We start from the raw sequence: 19,524 nt of genomic DNA, 5'->3' as shown, positions 1-19,524 counted from the left end.
AATTGTATAAACTTCTGTCCTTGTCACCCATGTAAATAGACAGTTTGGGGACTTTTCTCATCCTGTCAGATTGCAGCTTGAAAGCATCTCTACAAATCTTAGCAAGGAGGGCAAGCATCTTAGTATACCCTCAGCCCCATTCTTCTTGACATCACATTTGTCTTTTGGTTTGAAAATTTTCCTTTTCCTCATCTTTGGGCAGAGAGGATTGATTTATTGTCTTTGTAGGTCTTGCTCTGTGATGTAACACATTTTTACATCTGCACAACTCAAAGGCCACTGATCTGTTCTTTGCCCAATAATTTCAACTCATGCTATTAACCCTTCATTTTTTCCCATTAATTGGACATTTCAGGGATGAAAACAATTCATGACCATATTAATGGAGACAGCTCCTCTTTTCAAGTAAATTTTCAACATAGACATATTGTCAAATTCCTCAGATTTGGTGGAGCAAGTTCAATTGACATTGGGTAGCATAACACAAAGTCAGCCTCAAAACTTCTACCTAGGAAAGAAGGAGTTTCTGTTGGCCTGAAAAAGCCTCATAAACATTCTGGACATAAACATTTATTGACAGATTTTAATTTATCAAGAACAGATTTTTCCCAGTGTTTTCATATCAGAAATGCAAAATATGTAACAGTATCTGCTCATTGGTTTGCTGTTTGGCTCTCAATTTTACCCTTTCAGATAAAAGAGGAATTTTTTTTTTCACTGATTAACTGAACTAAATGCAGTTAAAAGTTCATTATGCTTATCTTGGGATTCTGAGTAGTCTTGGTGTTTAAAAGCACTGAGTAGAGATTAGGAATTTACTGAGAGTCAAAATGTGCTGAAATGTCCATTGCAGTATGCTGGGTCCTGAGCAGGTGGGACTGGAAATGCTTGCACGTAGATTTTTCACTGAGGACATTGCTGATGTCAACAGAAGGCAAGCCCATCTCAGACACAAATAACCCAGTTAAGCAGACCTGAGTTGGTTAGAGTCACCCAGTTCACAGACTGGAGGGCAGAGCACATCTTGTGACACCAGGGAAACGTGTTGTTTTTGTGCCTGAGCCAAAGGGAAGCACAGGAAAATACTCTCATTTTGGTGAGATTTGCTCTCAGCAGATAATTTATAGCAGCACATTCAGTGCTCATGTGAGCAGATCTAGTTTCTCTGAGCCAGGGTTTTGTTTTTTTAATGCTCTTACATCAGGAGTCGATTAGCCTGATCAGGACTAGGCTTTAGGTTCCAAAGGAAACTCAGCAGTGGCTAATCTGTGAGAGAGGAAATCTCTGAGCCCTTTACATCATCACTGCGCGAGTGTCTAAAATGTCAGGAACTGAAAAATCGAAACAGGACTAAAATATAGCGCAAGTCAAACCTCAAATTTCCAATAGAGCCAGTGGTATGTGTTGTTGGATAATGCCAGAATACTCTGCATGTACAAGTCCTGCTGAATTCATTGAAAGCTGGCATGGGATTTTCTGTGTACAATAGCTCCTCTTTGCCATTTGTGGTTGAAATGAGCTCTGAAATTAATTTCTTTGTTATATGTTCATGGAATTGTAAAAGGACTTGAGATCAGCCAGCTCATCTCCTGCCCCAAAGTGGTTTATTTCCTGAGAGAAAGTGAAGATGATGGAGAAATAAGATAGTCTGTATTTAATAACTTTATTGATGATTTTCTTGGTAGTGTCAAAAGACACACCAAAAAGTGTAATCTGTGTCTGTACCCCAAGTACCTTCTATATAAATGACAGACTGTCCTTTCACTCTGTAGCTTGACTAACAGGCCATGATATTTAAAAAGTACAGGTAACAGGCTTCTTTCAATGTGATTTTAAAATTTATTTTTGGTTTTTTTTAGTAAAAGAGAACATGTCTTTCTTGCCTTGTCTATATGGCATGTGGAATTAGAATTATGAGACTTTTAACCTTCGGCAGAGTATTTCAAAAAGAAACAAACATTTACTTAATACAGGCAGGAGTTCCTTAGTAGAAAGAAGTCATTTTATGATTGTCATGACATTAGAAAAGGGTGTTATAAATCCTCCAAAATACTTAAAAGGATTAAATATAGAAGGAATAAAGTTAGCTCTCGCATAGCTACTTGGACTTAAGTAGATAAGAAGCTCCTTTGAATTTGAAATGTGTCTATGTAAGCCATATGCATTCTGCTTAGCTCTTTCCTAGCCTAATCCTCAGAAACTTCACTCCTGGAGGATGTAGGACGATTCAGTCTTCTTAAGACATGTGGATCACTAGATCTGGTCCTGATGTGAACATGAGCCATATTGCCTGGGCTTTGCTGACGCCAGCTAGAATGGTGTTTCACACAAAGTCAAGGGAGTGGGCTCACAGCAAAATAGTTATTACTCAGTCTGCGTAATCCTCCCCGAGCCTGGCTCACTATTCAAGCATTCTGCCAAATGTAGCAGATCAAGATGCATGATAAAATATTTGCACCATGTTTGAGATATTAGAACAGGATCATAAATCAGGCATTTATGTTCTGGAAAAGCCTGTCAGAACAATTTCTTCTGAATTAGTGAAACCTGTCTGTACCTTTTCATCACACAGCATTCTATTCTGTATTTCTTTCCTCACTGACAACCTTTTATGACCTGTCAGGGATGACTTTACTGTGGAGTTCTGTGAACTATTTTGTTTAGAATAAAGCATTAATTAATTTTTTCCTATGATTTTCTGTCTGCAGTTAGCCTGATCTGTCTGTTGCTCAGACACCTCTTCTTTTAGTTGAGCTTTGTTCTGAAATGACAGACCCTTCTATTTGTGACTCAAATACATTGCCAACTCTTGCACTCCTCTGCAGTGACAATCCTGGTAAATGAGAGTGGCAGAGTATTCTTTCTAATTCCATTCCTGCTTCCAGGCTCAATGGTGCTGGCACAAACTCTGCATGTATATTTCTAACCCCTGTACTAGAAAATAGGTCCAAACCCTTCTCCTTTTTGCTGAAGCAGGAAGAAACCAGTGATTTGGGTACACTTGCTTCTTACCCACTGGAGGTCAGCACAGATCTTCACAGGAACTAGGGAGAAGCCCTGTGGGCTGGTATGGAAGGGAAATGCTGTAGTAGTGGACATGATGCTCAGGGTGCTATGAAGGGGTGTTGCTCTGCTGCACCTGATGTCATCTCAACACTCTTGACAGCAGATTTCTTGCATGTTCTTCCATTGAGACAAAGAATAGAAAGGGGTTTTGAAACACATCTACATTGTAAAGAGAAATAATTATTGGCATTGAGCTTTAAGTAGCAACCAGTTGAAAAAAAATGAAATTCTTTCCAAGTAGGTGGAGCTCCCTTGTCTTGTTTTTAAGGTTTAGGGGAAAATAACCCAATTCCATCAGACAGGTTGAGAATCAGGTTGAAGCAGTCAGGAAGGATGATAGGTCTGCAAATCCTACTGGAGACAAAAAGTAATCTCCAGTAGTTTTTCATAGGGTCAGAATTTCAGTCATAGATTTTAATGTTTGAAAAGATCCTGATGACTCTGTTGTGTGACAATCTGAATCACACAGACAGTGGAATGAAAGGCTAAAAGGCTGCAGGGAAAACGAGCAAATCTTGAGATCTGCAAATATTAGTAAACACTACTGACTTAGACAGCAGGGTTGTCTTGTGGAGCTACTTTCATGAAACCCCACAAGTATTATCCAGCCTAAAGCTGTCTTCATATTTTGAATGTCACAGGAAAACACAGCAATGAAGGATTATTTGTCTTTACTGTTATTTAATAAATTAACAACCATAACACAACTTTGCCAGTGATTAATGTGGCAAATTCTTTGACAGGGAATTGGTAAAAAATAATTGAGACAAAACGATGAAATTGACTGTATCAAGTTCTCCCTTTTTCCTACAAAAAGCCCCAATCTCACAAGCATTGTTCTGAATTTGAAAAGACTTTCTTACAACTCTTTCTTGTATTTTGTAATGAGATGATGTAATTGTTTTTATATGGGTAGAAGTTCTTTGGATAAATTTTGAGTAGCTTTATTGACACTTCTCATATTAGATGTGAGTGAAACAACTTCATGAGGAGCAGAAGAATGAGAAGCACAAGGTTTAAACCCAGATCCTGAACACAGCCTGTTGCTGCTGTCTGTTTAAACAAAAAATTTGTCAGTGCTAAGGGAAAACAAACAAAAATGTTTCCACTGCTTCTTCTGAAATGGAGAAAAAGGCTACAGCCAATGTCACTGCTATCAGAAAAAAAGGTGTTTCTGTCAGATAAGGCACCAAGAGCACATTCCTCACTAAATCTCTCCCTGAGATGCGTAGCCTGTGTACTGCCGTTACTAACCCCTTGCTCTGTAATCTCTCTGTATATATGTCTAATTTATCAGTTTCTTGTAGATTGTCAGCAGCCTGCTGCCTCCATACCGCCACACGGCTCACAACTAGCCAGGGGGCCAGATTGCCAGACTGTCAGGTAAACTGCACTAACTCTCCTCTCTTTGCACATAGCTGCATGCACGCCTGCCAACCCCCTCCTCCTCCTCCTCAGACAAAAGCTCTTCACTTTTTCTCTAACAGCAAACTTTTAACAGCTTGAGGAACAGTGGTAATTTCTGCAGTGACAGTACCAACATGAGTCACAGCATTCATGCACTTGCTTCCCTGTAAAAATATGGAAAAAAGGCAAAGCTGGATCTTGCAGCTCTCATTTGAAATTTTATGCAGTTTCTTAATGATGCCAAAATAATAATGAATTTATTTTCTTGCTAGAAAGGTTTACTTAAATGGGCGACTTTTCATTTCAGAGGTAGGTGTAGGCTTCCCTTTTGGGAAGATGGCATTTTAAAGGCATTTTACTGGACACTTCTAAGCTCTCCCTGACTTGGAAAGTCAGACTCAAGGCAATAGATTTTTAATGTTTTTAAAAGTAAACTCCTGGTGCCCTTGCTTATAGGTGGTGCAAAGGCCTCATCATGCTTCTAGGATGGCTGAGTTTATCAAGGCACAACCCCAAACCTAAGCAAAGCAGAAGGATGTTACAATAATTTTATCTTTTCATGGTACATTCTGTGCAAATATTCACTTATGTCTATACTCACATTTTAAACAGGTTACATAATTTTTAGGGCTTTGCCTAAACTGTAGTGACCAAGTTAGTGCCTCTGTTTTATTGCCTACAAAGTGGAAGTACTATTATTCTCTTTACTATGTAAGAGCAATATGAAAATTTTACTGAGAAGTTTGTGCAAACTCATTATAACTGGAAAGCATCATCTACTGATTTGCAGTTTGCAGTTCTACAGCTCACTGAAAAAAATTTACAAGTTACATTTTAATTCCTTAATACACCAGTAAAATGATGCTGCTGTATTTTAGATGTTAGAGCAATTTGAGATTAGCAATAAGTGCTTTGGAAATATGGAAGGTTAATGTCAATGAGTCTTATTTTAACCCTATTTAATTAAATTAAAGGCTATTCTGTTCTTTCCAGAGCTACTCTCCTAGTGGAGAATATGCTCAACTACCATCCCTCTCTAAATGCTAACCAACTATTGCTAATAACAGCTCAGAATGGAAAGCCTACCTGATTTTCTGCTGGTGTACATTTATCTGCAAACATTTCCTTCTTCTGATAATTTAAAATATGGTTAATACTTTAAAAACTTCAGGTCAGTCATCCTACAAACACCACACGTCTTACACACTTAGCTGAAAAATTGACTTTCAGGTGGCTGCAGTTTTTTACCACTAGATTTGTACTCATCTGGTGAAGTCAAAACAACACTGATTTTGATATATTCCCACTGCTGCCTTGCTTGCCTCAGCCACATTACCTGCCCAGCTCTGTAAAGCAGTGAAGCATAACAATGGATTTAATGCAAGTCAGCATAATGACGTAAGTTGCTGAGTTGCTTAAATAAAGTAATTGGAAACAGGAGAAAAATTTGAGGGCATTTAAGGACCAATTAGACTTACTGAGGTTTGGATTTTCTAAATGCAGCAGAGAAGAAAGCCAGGAGCTTGTCCAACCCTTCCTTGTCCTCTCATGGTCCCTACTGGGACGGCACATTTGATTTATGTCACAGGGTGATGCCAACTGAGCATCACCCTGCCCAGCCCTGAAGTCACCCATTTTAAGAGAGAGCTGTGCTTGTTTTTAAAGTCTCCAACACAATCCCTGAAGTGATGTCACCTCTGGCATTTCACTCAGGACTAAACAAGAGCTGGTTAAGGCTTGTGCTTCACACAGATGTTTTCCACATGCTGCAATATCTAATTGTGTTCAAACCAGTTAACATACCTGACCATAGCACAGGTAGATTCACAGAGAGCTTTCCCTCATTCATTACCTATACTATTGATTTTAAGTGGGACTTTTATAACTCTGACATTTTTAGTAATTGTGATTCCAGTGCATAGGCTTTGGTAAATCTCACTAGATAAGCAATGCAGTTTCAAGCCAAATGAAACTCCAGGGCAGGTCTAGTCAATTTATTTTATCTTTACATTGTTGTTGGTTTTTTGGGGTTTTTTGTTGTTGTTGTTGTTTTGTGGGGTTTTTTGGTTGTTGTTTTTTTTTTTTTTGCTTGAATCTGCAAGTTGGTTGGAGGATCTGTGAGAACTTTCCTTAAGAGATTTTTTTAAAGTAAACTGATGCAACAGTGCACAGAAGTCTCATTCTGCCCTCCATGCATTACCTCAGTTTCTAGGTCTAGGGATATGGGGCAAGAAACCAAATCCACCCTAAAAATTACTGGATGCTGTTCCCCCTTCCCAGCATCTGTAGCTGCCTGTCTGATGGATAATATTGGCTAAATATTGCCATTATCCAATATTGAAAAGAATGTGTCTGTGTTTGGATTGTATTCAGGTTTCTGTTGAATGCAGTGAAAACCTCATTTTCATTATCTGAGCCTAGAACTCTAGGCCCAAATTATCTATTAATAATAAAAAAAAAAACAAACCACAACTGCTCAGTACCTCAAATTAAATTAATATTGCCTTTTAATATAAAATAATGCTTTTATTTACATAAAGTAGGAAATTTTTTTTTAAAGGTAAAATATGCAACTTAACATATGCAAATTTTTTGCATTCTGAAAATATTATTGGTCTGTTTATATTTTCCTTTGCTGGTTTGTTACAGTTACAATTAATGCCAGACAATGTTGCATGTGAATGACATCTCCAAGCCAGAACAGAGTACTTGCAAACACTGAAGGGCTTTGCACACTATTTTCCAGTTAATTTTAGAAATACATGATTAATGTATTGAGTGCCAGGGAAAAAAGAAAAGAGCTGCATAAAGCCAGATAATAATACTAACACACACACACACAAAAAAATATGCACAGACTTTATTCATCAATAGAATGAATACATCCCCAAATGATATTGGCACTTAAAGAGATGTTCACAAAAAGTCCGTAAAAACCAAATGCTCTAAAAATTACACATATTCCATCCTTATTCTGTTTATAATCAAAAACTCAAGTTCTTCAGTGTCTCTCTCTTGCTTCGTGTTGTTAATCTGCCCTGCCGTCCTCTGCTGTCTGTGACTGTCAATGTGTGTGATAGCTCAGCTCCAGGACCTGCTGCCACCAGCACCTCTACTGCCATAAAAAGCACATTGAATGCCATGTGTCACTTGCTGATTCTGATGTAGTTTTAGTTTATGTACTGCTACAGTAATCTGCATAAATGAACTGGATGAATTGTGTTTCTGAAGAGAGGAAGATATAACAGCAGAGTTTTAGAAAAAAGATTTAAATCTATGGAAACTGCAGCTGATGTAGTTATATACGCTGCTATAAAGGTGCCTCATAGCCTTGAAATTTTTTTTCTCTTCCAAATGCCTCTAAAATTTATTATTGGTTGAAAAGGAAATAGTGAGACAAATTTTTCTATTTCTTCTGTGCACAAAGTGTGCTTGTATTTCAAAGTAAGAAGCAACTCAGAATTACCCGGGACAGAAAATTAATATAACTCTAAGCACAGTGCTTAGAATTGCTAATCTGAGAATAGCCTGGGATAGTCTGTAGTACAGTTTTTACAGTCATGGCTGGCTTTGTACTGAAGGTCATGCAGTAAAGTTATTATGGTTGTTTATGTTTGTGTAGAGTAGAATCTCACGTGTCTCAAAGAGGTTCTTTCAGGCCACTGATGCTGTACATAACTAGTTGTAACTACAGCCATTTCCTCACCAGGCCCCTCCCTCGGAGCATGAGCATCTTTTGTTGCTTATTTTTAAAGTTAGGAAGGAAGCCCCAAAAGACAGACACATCTCTGCTAACGAGCAAGGAATGTGTGCGTTGAGTTTCTGTTCCTCTCTGGCAATTATAGGAGTCCTGTTTAAAAAGAAACAAGGCAGCAAGGGAGAAGAGTAAGCCAGTCTTTATAGGGTTGTATAATTACCTCCTTGTTTATCTTCCCCAGATGTGATGTTAAGATTTTAATTCAGTTTTCTATCTCTGAAGGAATTAAGACTAGTGTTTCTCCTAAGCCTGTCTTGAAAACTTAGGAGTTGCTGAAGCCAGAAGCTGGCTCTTGATGAGTGGATAAGTTTAAAAGTAAATACAGAACTTTTGGGTCAATCTGCAGTCACTCCTGACACAGTCATTACTGTGGAGCAGGTAAAGATCTCAGTAAGATCTCTCTGTGGATGCTGTATCTGCATCTGCACCTGCACGTGGCAGAATATGACAGAAGGAAAGGATGGATATAGCCATGGAAAGAATGACTTCTTCTGAGGGGTCATAGTCCATAACACTACACAATTTGAGACTGAACTATTAGACAGCTGAGCATAAAACATTTCTTTGTGGGATCCTGAGCTTCTATAACCCCTCTCACCATCCATTTTGCAATCAGGAAACTCATCCTCAGGAGCATTAATGGGAAACAGAATCTAACTTAAGATATGCTTAAAAAATGGGTTTTTTTAAAGCTGATTCTATCAGCTTCAAATAAGCCCAGAGTGCAAGGACTGAGCTCCTCCTGAATTGTAATACCTGTATATTTGTGGTCAAAGCCTCCCAGATTCCTCTAATTTGAAAATGTTGACATTGCCATCAAGTTACTTAATGGTGGTGGTACACATTTCTTTCTTTCTTCAGTCAAACACAATGTCATCTCTTTGTTTCCTTAAGTAAATGCTGCATGTGGAAACTAAAGACATTTTCAGCACTACTGGCATTTCCAGTAGCAGTTTTCCAAACACCTCTGGCATTTCAAATTGATTCATTTCCAGCAATAGGCTAATTGCATTCCCTCAGCCAGCACTCCAATAGTCTGTGCTGCAGAGATAATATGTAAAAGCACAGTTTCTAAAAGAAAGAAAATGGAAAAGGCAAATTCTCTTGAAGACAGAGACATGAATGATGGTGCTTTATCATACATCACACTGTTGAGCTTGGAATAACTTCAACACCGTAGAACATTTGAAGCATTAGGGAAAAAAACTCTTCCCAGACACATTAGAGAACTGGGGTTTTTGGTATTTTTCTCCCTTTTTTTTTCCCCCTTCTCCTTATAAACGACATTTTCTTGCATTTTGTGTTGGTATCTTGTTTTTCTACAGATCTGCACGAAGAACTGGGGTGTGTTTGTGTTAGCTGCCCCTTTTCTTTGCTGCTACTCCAGCCCCTGTAAGCTGGTTCAGACCTATATGGCACTATATGCCAGGGAATGCTATAAATGCACTCTAGTGTCTTAATAGGTGAATGCAACCAGACAAATTGTGCATGAAAAACAGTCAAATGACAGAAGTATATGACAGAATCAGAAGGATTCAAACAGCACAAAACTCCAAAGAAAACAAAGCATAAGAAATCCCCATACTTCGGGAATGTAAATTACAAAATATGTAGTGGTTAAGGGGCTTGATGAAGGCTACACTGTATTTATACAAAGGAAATATTAAATAGATCAAATTCAGTAAGACATCACATTTTCACAAAGCTGTGAAACCTGATTTCCAGCCTGGCACTGTCCTTCATTTCAAACAGTGAATCAGCTGCATATGGAAAATCTTTAATACTCATGTAAAGATGGCACCTGCATATTGTCCTTCAGATTTGCTCCTCCATTTCACAGACACATTTTTTCTCCACACGGTCTTTGTCATCCCAGCATGCAAACAGCAATTGTGTACAGGAACTGTGAAGTGGGAGATCTGGGCCACCTCACAAATGCATCTAGGTGTCACTGACTTGCTGTGCACTGAGAGCTTTCTTTGTGTATACGGTGCATCTGAGGATATGGATTTAGAGATGAGTCTTCACCCCCTTTAAAAGTTCATATCCAGCCCTGTACTATTTACATGCTTGTAAAAAGTTTGCCTTGTATTTTAAGCACTTGTTCTCTTCTCTTTTTAATTTTCAGTCCTAATGCTCTTCCAGAAGAGCAGCCACATTCCAGCTCTCAGTGTGCCCCTCTCAACTGTCTCTCTAAGCCTCCTCCTTACCCCTAATCTTCATATGCAACGTAAGAGAAAATGCAAACAGAGTGGAGCTCACGCAACAAAGGTTGGGGTTGTTCCCAGCGAGCGGGTGGACAATCCTGCCTTGTTGCTGCATTGGCAAGTCTGGATTCATATCCCCTGCTCTGGCAACTGAGGGAAGGTTGAGAAGAAGAACACAAAGCACAGAGCCCAACCTATCAAGAAGACTTTTTATGGTTCCTCTGATTGTACTCAAACTGTGCTATCACAACTGAAGTGTAGTGAAATTTAACATCTCGACTAAAATGTTCCTCCCAGCTGCTTGGCTTTACCTCTGAAATGATGAGAGACTTAAGCCAACGTTAAAAATATATGTTACAAAACTCCTACCCTCACATCCTCTAAGTTCAGCCATAGTAACCAGTTGAAATTTCCTTTTGTCTTCAAGGGTGTGATATTTATTTCTTTCTTTATTTGCACCAGAATTTTATGTTTATAAAATACAATCTTTTTTTTTTTTTTGTGAGAGGTGTATTTAACTAATTTTATTTTTTAAATCCAAGCAGAAATAGCTTCAGTGATGACTGTGTTAATATTAAAAAGAGGCGTGTTGCATTGGCCAGCATATGGCCAATTTTTATTGCACAAAAATGTTGGAAATGGGTTGAATTGGAATGTTAACAATGACTTTATATTTTGCTGCTGCACTGATATTGTTTATGCAGTTGTTTTTTTAATTGCTATTACACTAGCTTCTGGTTTTGTTCTAGCTCTTCACTGAAAGATAATTATTAAGCCTAAGAAGGAGATGAAAGGATAATGTACTGATTTGTTTTCAGTTGTTTGCTTGCATTGTAATTATACTTCTTGCATCATGAATTGGTGCTGTTTTTTGGAATTACTTTCTATTTGGTATCTGAGAAAGAAAATCTAAAATAAGTAAAATGCTGTGTGCTAATTGAAAACATTCTTTCCTCCCACTCCCATTTTCAGGATCCTAGCTCGAGGCCTTACCAGGAAAGGCTAGCTTGAATGGGGAAGTCGTGTGCATTTCGTGTGAACTGTTATTATTCTGTGGTGAAAGAACTCACGCAGGTAGGGTTGATGGCGTGGATCAAAGTCAGCAGGACTTTACTGTAGTGCATTTTTTCCTTGCCAAAAATCAACAGACACAGAACCTTAGCTCATGTCAGTTTATGACAAATACTCAGGTGATCAACACTACGCAGACTCTATCGCAACAGTGCACAGTGTTCCTAGTTAAAGATTCTTTCCTGTAAAAGCTGAGTAAGCCTGTTTTTTTCTTAAATGCAGTGAGTTTCAGAACAAAATCAAGGATAGAGGAATTTATTTTGCACAGTACCTGGCAGCAAGGCAAGTGGCTAAGCAGAGGTTTGTGGTTCAGCATCTGTGGGTTTCCCGTTTTGTCGTCAGCTAGAGAAACAATTCTGCAGTGCTGCCTACTTGTTGGTACCTAGCAGGCTCCTTGTTTTGTTAGGTGGCCTTAATTTATTTACAGAAGAGAGGCTTAGATATTTCTACATGGCTTTATTCCTTCTCTGCGGCACAAGTGTGACTGACAAGTGGGAAACACAGTACAGCCTAAGGTATGGGGCAGCTGGGGAAAAAAAATGCTGCAGGTGTGGCTGGAACAATTCTTTCAAATTCTGCCTGAATCTGAGAAAATGAAGTCAGTTTTTTTAGTAACAGTGTTTACCAAATGTTACGATACAAAAAACATCAGCAGAGGAAAGAATCGGTGACCACTCAGTGTGCCTAACAAATCATTATTACCATAGTACCAAGAACAAAGGTGCTGTAAATAGAAATATTTTGTGTCATCAACAATGTCTGTCGTGTAACCTTGGCAAAGCAGCTGAGCTATTGTAACAAAACATTCAGAGATAGAGAAAATGGGAACAAACTGATACCCAGTCCTGATCAGATCAGACAGATAACACTCAGCAGTGTTTTGACTTTGGTTTCCATGAGGTTCACGTGATTCTTCTCATACACCTTTACATTGCTATTCAGTATCGTAATTAAACTGCCTGTTGTCTTGTCATAGAAGGGTCAAGTGAAACCTTGTTCAGCTCTATCATGATGTCTGACACTGAGTTTAGCTGCTATTTTGATTTTTTACAAGAACCCCACAGTCTATTTTGTCTGAGGCAAATTCAGCTTTCAAAAAGCATCTCCACATTCCTGACCTTGTCCGACTGGTGTATGAATGAATATCTGTGTCCAACAAAGACAGCTACTGTACAGTGTTAGTAAGAGAAGGAATTTGGATAGCACTTTGAATACAGTTACCACTGACTGCACTCGGAATAGTTTTTCCTATTTTCATACCCAAATCAAAGGCATTTTCCTAAACTTTAGTTAAGCAATGGTTCAGTGAAATACATTTCCTTTCTATATAGATACAAATTTATTGAGGGGGGGGAACGGTATCAAGACAGTTTAGAAACATATGCATGTCCATCTGGATTAAGAGTTATGAAAGAACATTCAGTGGTATAGAAGTTGTGGCCCTGTTTTATAGAAATATTTTTTTTTATTCTCTTAAGTTTTAAATTTTTAATTTTTAAGTTTTCAATTTACATTTTTTAATATGTAATAAAATGTAATTGTTGGAAATGTGAGAGAACTAGAAACAAACTAACTTCGATGTACAAATGGTTGTAGTTATTGCATTGTAAGTTACAAAACTCTGTAGGTCCCTGGGACAACTTTTGTCAGTTAACCAGTATAAAACAAAATAAAATCCATACCTTGAACTTAAGATGAAAACTTCTTTGTTATATATTGATTGATAACATAAAACTTTGTGAGAGATTTTGTAGAAAATATTTACATGCCGACAAAACCAGAAACAAAAGTCTGGGGGTTTTTAACAGTTGCAAAATACTACATTTTGCACATTTAAAGTGAGTTTATGTTGTGTTGATATGTATTCAGATTTTTAAGGATTAAGAAAACGTGATACTTATATTTGTAATGGTTGAGGGTACTTAGAAACACTATATTGTGCTCTACTCAGTAAGGAAGCAATTCAAATCCTGCTCTGACTTTTGTGTCTGAAGCACAGCTTTTGTTCTTTATGATGGCCTTGAAGTTTCTTTGGATTTGAAATAGTCTACTCAAAATAGGGTCATTTAGGTCAAAACAGGGGCATTTTACTTTGGGTTTTATTTTCTGATGTAGTGAAAAATTATTCCTTGTTCAGTGAAATGATCTGCTTGTGGAAATCCAGTTTATAGGAAATGTGTGAGGAAAAGAAGAAAAGGAAAGAAATAGAAAAAAAATATAAAGGGAGAAAAAGATGAAAAATAAATTTTAGAATGTAATAGTATGGTAAAATATATTTTCTATCAGTCAGAACATATATGGAGGTTTTACAGAAAGAGGACATAACTGTTTTTCATGCTAATTGTATAGAATTTTCTGCCTTCTAAATAGAGGCGATGGTGATATTCTTTCTGATTGATCTGATTGACAGGTTGGCATCTCTGTGCTTTCTCTATCCACATTTTTCACAGTAAATTAATGTAATCATAGCTATAAAGCAAACTACGTAGAATGAAACTGTAATTAACGCTGCGAGTTTTAATGCCAAGTTGATTTTCAGTTTGTTTTTTATTTTAAAAACAATGACGAAGTTGTTTAAGCCATTTACCATATTAATGTGTGTACATAAAGGAGATTATGTTACGAAATAAAACTTCACTTATGAAATATGACCTCACCTATGAAGGCTGCTCACCATAATTACGTTGGAAATACTTAAGTAAGCTGTTAGTAAAATCTGACCCAGTCCTTATCCCACTGGGAACGACACCCAGAGTCCAGAACCTAATTTTGGTACCAACCTTGTTGTTCATCCTGCAATGCCAAAGTCAGTAGCTGTGCTGCCAGTTCCACTAACAGCTGGATTGATCATCATCATCATCGGATATAGATTGCATCAGCCTTTCTGAGGTCTGTTCCTTTCTTTGGCAGAAGATGCATATCCACTGAGGTTACGGTAAATTTCTTTCTTTTGTTCCTCAGAAATCTTCATTTGAGAATGGCAGGGACTGATGTTTTACCTTTGAAGTATGATAATTGCTATAGTTACCTCTTTAAAAATTCCAATCATCACTTTTTCTTCAGTTTTCCTTTGCTATGTGTGCAGTGAGTCTGAAAGGGATAGATACTATTCAGACTTTTTTAACCATTGAGGGGTTTTTTTAGTGTAATTAAGCATCCTTTGGAAAAGAAGTAAAAAAAGCAATTGCCTTCCGCCTTCAGGCACAAATACATCAAAATATGCAATGGAAAATGTGTGCATGACATTGTTAACATCGTGTAGCTTCTTCATATCTGTAACTAAGCTAGAAAATTCTTATTTCTTGTGTGATATGCATATTCCTCTTGCTAGAAGGGCGAGAGAACTATCACAGAGAGTCTGTATCTTTCATTTGGAGGCACACAGCTTAAATCCTTATTGGTTTTTAATCTGTTTCCTGTGGAGTTCTTGAAAATCCCCTTTGTAAAATGTAATGGCAACCAAGTGACAAAGTGGCAAACGGTAAAGGAAAAATCCAATATTTCATTACGGGAGTTAGTGTGTGGGCAGACTCTGGGTGATGGAGCCTTCTGTATTTCAAAAGTATCTTTCTGCAAAGCTTTCTATTTGTTTTGATTATCATGATCTGCTGTAAAAGAGTGGATAAGAGTCCATGTTTTTTCTCAGTGTTAGTAATCTGAGTTTTTATTGAATATGTGGTAACTTGATTTCAAAAATATTTTGGAAAATGAGTAAACAGAAGCATTTGATAAAAGTTTCAAGTAGACTGGCTTGCTAGCTACTTGGTATTTTAACAGCTATGAACAAGAAATAAGAGTAATCTAGCTTATTTTATTATTATTTCTCCTGTTCACAGATATGGCTATGTGGGCTATGCCAGTGGTTAAATTAAGTCCATTTTATTACTTATTGCCCTATTGATTTTCAGCCCTGTGGTTTGACTGTTAAAGGGTTAATTAACTCGATCCTTTGTAAACAATTAAAAAAAAAAAAGAAAACTGATGTTTTGTGACTTTTGTAATCTATTGAATGTTTCCATTTGCATGATGTTCTGTATTTAATGAACCATACAGATTGCTGTGTTCCTTTCAGAAGAGTTTTAGCATTGGTGGAGTTTGTGATAAACACAAATTTGTATACTGTATGTTTACTGCTGTAATAACTCAGCTACTCCTACGTTGAATTGACATTATGTTGTCCTGCCTTCTTGGGGTTAAATGATGAAGTGTTTCTAGGTGGTGAAGAATATAAAAGTATATATGTTCATTTGCTAAAGACTGAGTATTGGAAACTCTTCTTGTTGCTACTTTATGCTAAAGGCAAAAAAGTTAAATAATTCTTGTTTCCAGAAATGCATCGTTTATTTTTAAAATTGAAGTAATTCTCATGTTAACTTTTCCTTGTCCTTGTAGACAATCCTAGATTAATACCTTGTGAGGGATTAATAAAGTCTGTGCTTGTACATGTGTAATATGATCATGCAGTCAAATGGTTGGGAAAAACACTCTAGTGCTGAAGAAAATAATTAAAAGAAGCCGATATACTGATTCTTACATCTTTATGTTCCAATTAAAATTACAGTGTAATGCATAACTGTTCCAGTGAATAAACTGGCCATTTTTGTTCATTTAACACAATTCTGTCTGGTCTACTTCTATTTACAACAGTTTGCAGTGCTTCGACTTGCCTTAAACTTTCACAATTATTTAGTTCTTAGAGATCAATAATTGTAAGTTTAAAAGGTATCAAAGAGGAAATTAAGAAGGGAAATTAACATTAAAGAAAAAGAGAATCAGAAATAAAGCCAAGATGCTTCCTCTGTTTTCTGAGTTTGAGCCAGATACTAAAATACAGTTTCCCCATATAGCGTTTCCAGCAGATTTGAGTCATCTCTGAAATGCTGCAACATCTGCATAAACTTTCAGCACAAGAATGCTCTGTAAGATGCAAATCCCCATCCTCAGGGGATGTGGAAGCAAAAGAGCTGAAATCAACATAATTTTGGCTTGGGAGTACTGTACCATACCTGCTTTTTTACAGTAAGAAATATCCTTTTCCCCTTCATAAGAGCCATGCTCTGAAAGCAAAGAGGTGAAAATCACCCCGCACTGATCCAGGAGCCCAGCCCTGGCAAGAAGGTGGCTGCTGCAGCTCCTCCAATGAACCTTGCTGTTCACGGAGTCCCTGAGGGGTAGAAGATGTCTAGCTTTAGAAGTGGGTCAGGAAAATTGTGGAGGAAGGATTGCATCTCCAAGCCTGCTGTGATGTTTGGCTCAATGGGAACTATTGGACAGCTGGGTTGGTTTTTGGCTGGCTGGGGAGGTGCTTTGGATAGTAAAACAAATTGTGCATGGTGACAGAAATGGGGTCTGAGAGCTGTTATTTGCCTAGGTTCTTCCCACTTGTCTCTTTTCTTCCTTTTTCTCACCTGCCAGGGGTTGTTCTCCCATGTTATCTTTGCTCATTGCAGAAATACCTTGGGCAAGTGTTCCATGATCATTTAGCAGAAGTGTGACTGCTACAAGTTTTTACACTGGGTACTCCTCTTTTTCAATTTTGAATTAAGAGTTTCTGTGAGTTGAAAAAAGAAGGGGAAAGCAGACTTCTCTTTTTCAGCATGTTTTGAAAGCAGTTTCACAGAGGACTACCCCTTGTGGGAATGTTCTGATTTCAAAGATGGTCTGAGAAACTTCTAACCTATATCGCTCCTACCCCTTCCTCTGTGTCATCCCTTCAGCTGGTCTCGGGCTCTGAGAGGCAATGGTATGAGTAAGGTTACTGAAATAAACGGGGAAAAAACCAACAAGCTGAAAAAAAAAAAAATCAAAAAAAGTAACTTTTGTTTCCAAAGAAAATGTCTCTGTAATTTCTGCCTTAGGAAGAACCATTACATATTCTGGAGCAGGAGGTAACTTCTGACCATTGAACTGTTGGTTTTCTGCTGTATATGCCAGATTTTAATGGAAAATATCTTGAAGCTAAAGTTTACAGTGACTGTCACAGCAAATCTTGGTTTCTGGATGCGTCCCTTAATAAATCCTGCAGTTATACATAAAGAAATACAGAGCACTTCCAGTTGTACCTAAAGGCAGCAGGAGCTGTGGTTTGACTCTCTCAACACTATAAAACACTGACAGGGCACTGGCAAGTGAGGTATGCAGAAAAAAAATTGCTGCATAATTTTAACAATGTTGAAACCTAGGTTTCATTTGACCAATAATAAGAACAGAGATACTAATTATGAAGAGAGGGCCTGACAGCCACATCTTCTAGCAGCCTATGAACGACAAACATAGATTTTATATATAGCACAAGATAGAGGGGAAAGATGGAGCTAAAATAGATAGTCATAATTATGTCCATCCTGGGAAAAATTGCTTGGAATAAAGCCAGTTCTCATCTGTTTGTTTATAGTAAAGGCACAGGAACAACTCCTTTCTTCTCAGTAGAAGGTTTGACTGATTGCCTGGATGGAAGAAGAAAGTCTTAACTTTGCCCAAAAATAAGGCTCGGTGCTATGGTTGTTAACTCAGCAGAAGCTTCATAACCCAGTAAAATATTGACCTTTGCAAGAAGGATTTTCTTCTTTCCTTCTTGACTAGGGTGGCATATTAGAAAGCACATTTTTCCTTCATTATTATTTATATATTCTCTTGTATCATAGTTGAAGTATATGGTACTTCAAAAATATGATTTCTTGGCTTCTTTTAGACAAAAAAAGTTTAATTTATTGTAATAACAATTTGTGATTGAGAAAATATTATTTCTGAGAAAGTTTTATATGAGAGGGAGAAAGGAGGACTTTCATATCCCTTAAGTGAGTTATCAGGAAGCTTTGGAAATAAATAATGAGACAGTTGTATCCATTTAAATTAATTCATAGGACTTCCAACCTGTGGAGGGTTTTCATATTTCTAAGCATTGATTATGTCTCTCAAGGAAATTGATTTTTGCTATTCAATGCTGTCATATTCGTTGAGGTATTAAAACTGAAGTGATTTACTCAGAGTGGAAACGTGATATGGAAAGTGACATTGAGTGCAGAACTTTCTTGAAGAGCAAATTCTGAATGTAGAGGATGTGAGCCCAATATTTGGTGACCAGTTTGTGATTCAACTTCAGCCTTGCTAGCCATAACATTAGGACCTATATAAACTCACTTGATACAAATACCAACAATCTCAAAGTCCTACACTACTAAAAAAGAAAGTGCTTCTGTGAAGCCACCATGGCTTTCAAAGGTTTTTGTTATCTTAGACAAATGCAGAGTAACTCTTTTTATCTTCACAGTACTCTGTGCATATTAATTATTTCACAAAACATCTTTGCAAATTGGGTGCTGTTATCTCTCACCTACAGATAGGCAAATGAGGAGTGTGTGATGGGAAAACATCAAAATAAAGTGATTACGTGTAATCCTTCACCTCTCCACATACCTCACCCCTCACACACAGAAATACCAAAGTGGTTTTAGATGTGGGCAGGAAGGTAGGTTTTTACTCCATGTGGTACATACACTGCCCCAGAACCTGCATTGCTCAAGTGCCAGAGTTGGTTCAGAGCTTGTTTCCTGTTTCTGTAGTGCTTAGTATTAATAGAGCCTCACTATAAATAGCTGGAGTTTAACGTCCTCTTGCTGGTTTTAATTTCTGTGGACCTGTGTCCTGCTTCTGACTGTCTGCCAGGCTTGTAAACCAAAATGGCAATTTGACTCACCAGACCCAAGACAAAAATAATGCCTGAACATGGGAAAACTTTTCTTTCCCCAACAATGTTAGCTCAGTAAAATATAGATGCTCTTATTCTGGTAAAGAACACTTATTTCCTTTTAAGTGACTACAACCCATTAGAAGGGTGTTCAAAACCATGAGTATAAATCTGGGACAAAGCACAAATGAAGATTCTGGAGGTTCTGAGGTTTCAGACCCCTCATCTGTGCAGTTGTGCTTAGTTTGTCTCTGCTGGAATATAAACACATGGCACATTTCAGTATGGAAAGGTACAGCCATTTGCAGTACATAAAGCCTCGTAGAGAT

The 19,524-nt window shown here is 37.6% G+C and overlaps 1 protein-coding gene across 7 annotated transcripts in view; it reads left to right on the top strand.

Moving 5' to 3' along the window:
* The window catches only part of LOC136289762 (protein bicaudal D homolog 1), a 274,544-nt gene that overhangs the window by 149,689 nt on the left and 105,331 nt on the right, over nt 1-19,524 (top strand). Inside the window, exons 8-9 of one of the 7 annotated variants that reach the window (XM_066183857.1) lie at nt 4,374-4,449; nt 10,359-10,440. The exons of 3 other annotated variants lie outside the window; for them this stretch is intronic. In XM_066183857.1, coding sequence (XP_066039954.1) covers nt 4,374-4,421 — 48 coding nt within the window. In that variant the 3' untranslated portion in view covers nt 4,422-4,449; nt 10,359-10,440. Of the gene's footprint in view, nt 1-4,373; nt 4,450-10,358; nt 16,126-19,524 lie in introns of those variants that run through there. 3 more of the 7 variants (XM_066183853.1, XM_066183855.1, XM_066183860.1) reach the window with 3 other exon arrangements.

Source organism: Chamaea fasciata, unplaced genomic scaffold (genome assembly GCF_029207755.1).
Source record: "Chamaea fasciata isolate MVZ Bird 193981 ecotype frontalis unplaced genomic scaffold, bChaFas1.0.hap1 SCAF_5, whole genome shotgun sequence".
Taxonomy (NCBI): Eukaryota; Metazoa; Chordata; class Aves; order Passeriformes; family Sylviidae; genus Chamaea; species Chamaea fasciata.
The sequence above is the reverse complement of the archived record's forward strand: the minus strand, read 5'-3'. Positions and strand labels throughout refer to the sequence as shown.